Here is a 6,013-nt window from a genome sequence, read left to right as displayed (position 1 = left end):
AGAGAGAGGGAGACGGAGAGAGAGGCTAGAGGAAGAGAGAGAGAGCTGGGAAACCAAAAATGAGTGAGAGAAAAACAACTGGAAGCATAGCACAGTAACCCAGATCTTCTGAAGCTGTGAGCGGATGACCGGGAGAGAGCTGTAGAGTCCGATTCAAAGCATGTGACCATGATTTAGTTACAGCGTGATTGTGAATGGGACAGGATGGGTTTTTCTGAAGATCCCTGGGAGGGATAGAAAGAAAGAATGAGAGAGACTGGAAGTTCCTAAAGCACTGCGCTCTGGTTCATGCATCACTGATGACGTGAGGTCACTTAGAGGAATTCAGGTTAGTGTTTTCATTTTTTCTGCTCTCTTCCTCCTCTGCCATCTGGAGCTGTGAAACACTTCCTTCCATTTTCCAGGGGTCCATCCGTTCTGATTTTACGTCTTCAAGACGTCTTCCAGGTCTAGTTCTTAACCTAAGGCTTGTTGGTGAACCTCTGGCTGGAGTTAACTGTCCTTTAGTGGAGTTTGCAGACATCAGCTGAAGTTCTCAGAGGGGTGTTGCCTTGCCCTTATAAGGCAAAACCAACCGAGTGAAAAAGTATTTGAATTTGTGGTGGTACTGCTGCACTGCCTTTTCATGTCTGCACAGTCTGGAGCTGGTGCTTGTCTTCACTCTTGGTTCCTCTTCTTGGATATGTTTGCACAGAGGATGTTTGCTGCCAGACAATAGGAGTGTTTGTCAGTGGGGTGGGCAGCATGCGTATGGACGCTCTGTCATCTACCTCAGTCTCACTCTCACAAGTGGAGTCGGCGCAGATCACAAGAGGAGGAAGCCAGTCCTGGATCTGCCCTCAAGCCAAATACGCATTCTGCCTTTAAAACGCAAATGCTCATGGGAAGGCAAACACAATAGACAGTGGTAACAACAAAGCTTTTGGATGTCGTAACACTCTCTGGATCTGATTCTGCATGCTCAGCTTCTGACAGAGACGGGATGACAGTATGGACCTCCGGGTTTGGCATCACTGGAGATCAACAATATGAGATCTTTCAGCTCACTTGTTTCAACCACTCTGGCTTTTGGAAATTAGACTGTAGAATACTCTGCTAGGACGCTCTTTTGAAAGCATCATGACAACAGCGACGTGGTACCATCGGGACATCACCCGTGTTCGAGCCGAAGAGCTGCTGGCCCGTGCGGGGAGAGATGGCAGCTTCTTGGTGAGGGACAGCGAATCTGTGCCTGGAGCCTACGCCTTGTGTCTGCTGTGAGTAAAACATTTCAAGAATGGAATACACTACACAACTTCTGCACAGAATTGCAGATGAGTAAAGAGTTAATGCTAGCTGCCAAAAGGCAGAACCAGTTTGCAGATTTTGGGTGGTTAGAATTGAAGGATTTCATCCAAAATTAACATAGTGTATAATAAGCAAATTTTTTTTTTATGTTCAGAGTCAACAGATTCAGTCAACAGAGTATGCTTTCAACCAGTCAGAGGGTATCAAATATGTTTGATATTTTTAGCCAGATTTGCAACACATATAGTCATGCATCTTCTAGCAACGAGGAATTTAGTTTTGATATATTTACAGTAGGAAATTTACAAAATATCTTCATGGAACATGATCTTTACTTAATATCATAATGATTTTTGGCATAAAATAAAAATCATTTTAACCTGTACAATGTATTGTTGGCTATTGCTACAAATATACCTGTGCTACTTATGACTGGTTTTGTGGTCCAGGGTCACATCTGGTAGTGTGTGATCATCAGTCGTTTGGTGTGTGATGACCAGTTTTCCAAAGTGTATGGTGCCTAGCTTTTTAAAAACTGTTCAGATTTTAAAAAGTCATATAGTGTATTCCAGCCTTTACACACACTTGTTTGAGATGTGATAAATTTACCTAGAATGAGTTTGGCACCACACCCAGCTGTCTATTCACAGCACTTCCTGGTGACAATGACATTTTAAGTAAATCACAATAGTTACCAGGTATTGCCAATAAGTCAATGAACTATTGTAGTCCTTTTGTAGTCTGTGCCTGTGAGATGGATTTTTACAGCCATGTGTCTGCCTTCCCCATCAGGTTTCAACAGAACTTTGGCAAGATGGTGACTGGGCCTACTTTTCAGATAGTTTAGTACTGTCTATCTCAATGCACATGAGCTCCAGGAGACAAGATCCAGTCTACAGCAGTCCCTCTAGGCCCCAGCTTTATTCAGGCCTTAGTTTTCCCTGTTTTCCTCCTGTCTCTGGCCCCTGTAGGAGGGAACAGGCTCCAGTGACCGCACTGCTTTCTCTCCTCTGCGGCCCACAGCCAGACACATTCCTGAAGGCTGAGCCCTCCAGCTCCAACTGCTCTCCCTACTTTCTTTCTCTCTCATTCATTCTCCTTTTCGCTCGTTGTCTGACTCTGGCTCATTCTTTCCCTTTGCCCTCTACCTCATCTCTTCTCTCTGAAACAGTTCACATGCAAAACATCTACTCACACAGTCACACTTCCTCTCTGTGCTTTGTTCTCTTCTTTTAGATTACCTGGAAACACTGAGCTTTCTAATTGTGTCTTCATTGGACTCAGTTGAATATGTGTTTCAGGTTGTGTGGCCAAATGCAAATGAGGACAAATTCTGGTTTATCTAACCTCCGATGGGCACAGAAATATGATCTTGTATGATATGACACATGCTGATGGCCTCAGTGACCACATTAACAGGCTGTTTTTTATTTGACTGTGGCCTTGTATATGGTATAAATTAACTTTTACCCTACTTTCAGAATTGAACATGCTGCCCTGTGGTGACCATGGAAACCATCAATGTCAGGCGTGCACACAGGGCCATCCTTAGCTGACGCGGGGCCCGGTGCGAGGTAGGGAGCGGGGCCCCCCTCGGTCCGTTCGTGATCGCATTCCGGGGGGTGGGGTGGGTGGTTCCCCCTCGGTCCGTTCGCCAAGGGGCCCCCTCAAGCATAGGGCCCGGTGCGACCGCACCAGTTGCACCCCCCTAAGGACGGCCCTGCGTGCACACATTGTTCCATAAAACCACATAATGTTCCATTTATGTGATTATTTAAAGGGTTGGTTGGCTATCTATTTTCCACTAAACATCAGATGAGAGGTTTAGCAGAATGTCTGAGCTGACTCTTCTGTACAAGCTGATGAGATCTTAAGAAGGGCAAAACGCATTATAAATATGGTACACAGAACATGTGCAGTCTTATGAAGCCAATTGAGTTAAAAATAGACTGTAGTTTAAGTTGCTCTTCAGTGAAAATCTTGCTTGACTGTCGTGGTCACCATTTACTTTCATTGTATGGAAAAGAGCAGCACGAACATCCACAGAAGAAAGACATTCACTACATTTTGATTGACATGACAGAATATTTTTGGGTGAACTTCTGCTTTAAGAATATTTATTTTACTGTATTATCTTAGATTCAACAGTCTGTCTGTCTTGTCCATAGGTTCCAGCGACATGTTCATACATACCGAATCCTCCCTGATGCAGACGGGTTACTGGCTGTACAGGTGAGCAGACAGAGGAGTTTGTTAATCATATGCAGTCACAAGTATGAAAGAAAATGCAGGTGAAAATTATGCAGTGTTAGGCAGGATACCTTAAATGATGGTTTTATCTTTGAATTAATTTGCAATTTCACATGGAAATTACTTGACACTCATCTAGTTACTTTCACTTCTTCTTCTTCTACAAAAATAAGAAGCAGACTTATTCTTGTCTGCTGTCTGAAGCATGCAGCTGCGTGGTTTCAAATTGACCTTGGTGGCACTCGCTGTCAATAAAATGCTTCACACAGATTCCTCCTGCACCCACGCTCCTGATCCAGTAGGGAATGACTGGAATGGGTTTGTCTGTCTGTGTGTGTGGAGATTAAAATATGTGATATGTGAAGATTCTGGCCACACAGCAGTACTAGATGCATTGTTGGTCTTTTTGCTAATTCTTATCTATGCATAGATGAGATGTGTTAGTGTGTTTCATATAGAAACACTCTAAGGTTAATGCCTGTTTTTAAAACACAGAATGGATAACATATACAGTACATGCACAAGAAGAGTCATATTAAGTTGCTTTGTGTTGTGAAAAAGAGGCATTTTCTCCCCCTCCCAGTGTCTGATTTATTTTAATCGCTTTTCAAGAGCTGCACTCTTGGAAGGAAAACATGCTGCTATTTGGAGATTTTAGGGGAAATAATGAAACGTTTTTGCCAAAATGGTTTCATCGACCATGCTTTGAAAATACAAGCTTCTAAAAAAAGGCATTCAAAGAGCGGGTTATTTTATTTGTCATTATGCCTAATGGTTTAAGTAGAGAGAGAGAGAGAGAGAGAGAGAGAGAGAGAGTGTGTATGTGTGCACTTGTTTGCACAGTGGGTAGCTGGCTAGAGGCTGTTCGCGGTATGTAGAATTTAGCAGATGCAAAAATGAGGGCATCAAAATGCAATTGTATCTTTGGTCCATAAAGCAGAAAAACTGAAATGCTTTGGGAGTTACCCTATCTAGACCAACTTCTTGTTGTGGCAAACCTAGCAGTTCTGCAATTTCCGCCTTCCTTTTTTAGTTTATGCAGGATATAGTGTCTCAAATAATTTTTTGTGTGTAGGTCTGTCAGAACTCCAAATATTTCTTATTTAATGAAAAGGATAGCAAATTCTAAAATATAAATACAAAAATTTTAATTATTAAGCTGTGATCAAAAAAGTTTAAAAACTAAAAAGTTTAAGATCTGTCGTCGTACACATTTTGTAATGAAATGTTTCACACTTTTGATAGTATGATTTTTCCTGTTAATCTTCTAAAACACTGATGTTCCCTTTCCACCTTCCCTTAATCAGGATATAATTGTGAAATTTTGTAATGCATATTTTAAATACTTATGTTGTCCTGATCTCTGAATCTGTTTGCCTGTATGAGTTGTTGAGTCATGTGTTTTTGTTTCAGGCCACACAGGGAGTGCAGGTGAATTGTTTCCGTACTCTTAGTGATTTAGTTGTGGGTTATCAACACCCACACAAAGGTCTGGTGGCTCCTTTGCTTTACCCTGTTATGCGTGAATCAGAGCCCAACGATGAGAGCTCAGGTAAGATGATGGGGTGATAAAAGCCTAAACTGACAAAAAAAAAAACAATCTCTCAATAAAGTTGTTAGTAGTGCTTTAGTTCAGAGTTTGCAGCTTTGAGCTTTAAGCATTTAACCAACACTCACTCACTGGCTGCTGTGAGCTGTGAAGAAGGGACATTTTGGTAGCTAGGGTGAATTCGGGTAATCTGGGATATTTTTTGCAATTTTGACTTCTGCGATTTATTTCGATATCTATCTAACACATTAGATCAACACATTAAGACTTTTCTGAAATCCCTAAGATGTTTTCTAACCACACCAGAAGAAAGAATGTAGATATTATACCCAGAGGAGACATGCCACACCTATTAGTGTTTTTTTGTGCCAAAAAAAAAAATTCTGCCTGAATTTGATAATCTGGGACAGGTCACTTTATAATCTGGGGCATATGTATTAGGCCTAAAAAAGCCTATATTCACCATACTTTATGCATGCCAAACACAATATCTCAAATTTGTAAAAAACATTATGAAAAAAATGACAAGTACAGAAATCTCAATAAGAAAATGTATATTCCAATATCAGGAAACATAATTTCTATCTCTACACAGGATTAATGATCTACTGTGTTAATTCATTTAAATTCATTTAAAACTCTATTAAAATTGTTTAACATTTGTTTAACATTGTATTAAAGGAACACTCCACTATTTTTAAAAATAGGCTCATTTTCCAACTCCCCTAGAGTTAAACAGTTGAGTTTTACCGTTTTCGAATCCATTCAGCCGATCTCCGGGTCTGGCGGTAGCACTTTTAGCTTAGCTTAGCATAGATCATTGAATCTGATTAGACCGTTAGCATCTCGCTCAAAAAAGACCAAAGAGTTTCTATATTTTTCCTATTTAAAACGTGACTCTTCTGTAGTTACATCGTCTACTAAGAC

At 40.9% G+C, this 6,013-nt stretch overlaps 1 protein-coding gene across 1 annotated transcript in view; it reads left to right on the top strand.

The window, feature by feature from the left end:
* Positions 1-294: 294 nt before the first annotated feature.
* The window catches only part of LOC107744521 (phosphatidylinositol 3,4,5-trisphosphate 5-phosphatase 2B), a 21,990-nt gene continuing 16,271 nt past the window's right edge, over positions 295-6,013 (top strand). The window contains exons 1-3 of the mRNA XM_016558213.1: positions 295-1,256; positions 3,456-3,519; positions 4,951-5,089. Of these exons, the coding sequence (XP_016413699.1) occupies positions 1,120-1,256; positions 3,456-3,519; positions 4,951-5,089 (340 nt within the window). The 5' untranslated portion in view covers positions 295-1,119. The remainder of the gene's footprint in view (positions 1,257-3,455; positions 3,520-4,950; positions 5,090-6,013) is intronic.

The sequence above is a fragment of the Sinocyclocheilus rhinocerous genome, unplaced genomic scaffold, assembly GCF_001515625.1.
Source record: "Sinocyclocheilus rhinocerous isolate Xijiao unplaced genomic scaffold, SAMN03320098_v1.1 scaffold557, whole genome shotgun sequence".
NCBI lineage: Eukaryota > Metazoa > Chordata > Actinopteri > Cypriniformes > Cyprinidae > Sinocyclocheilus > Sinocyclocheilus rhinocerous.
Note: the sequence above shows the minus strand (reverse complement) of the source record. Positions and strands in the feature narration are given on the sequence as shown.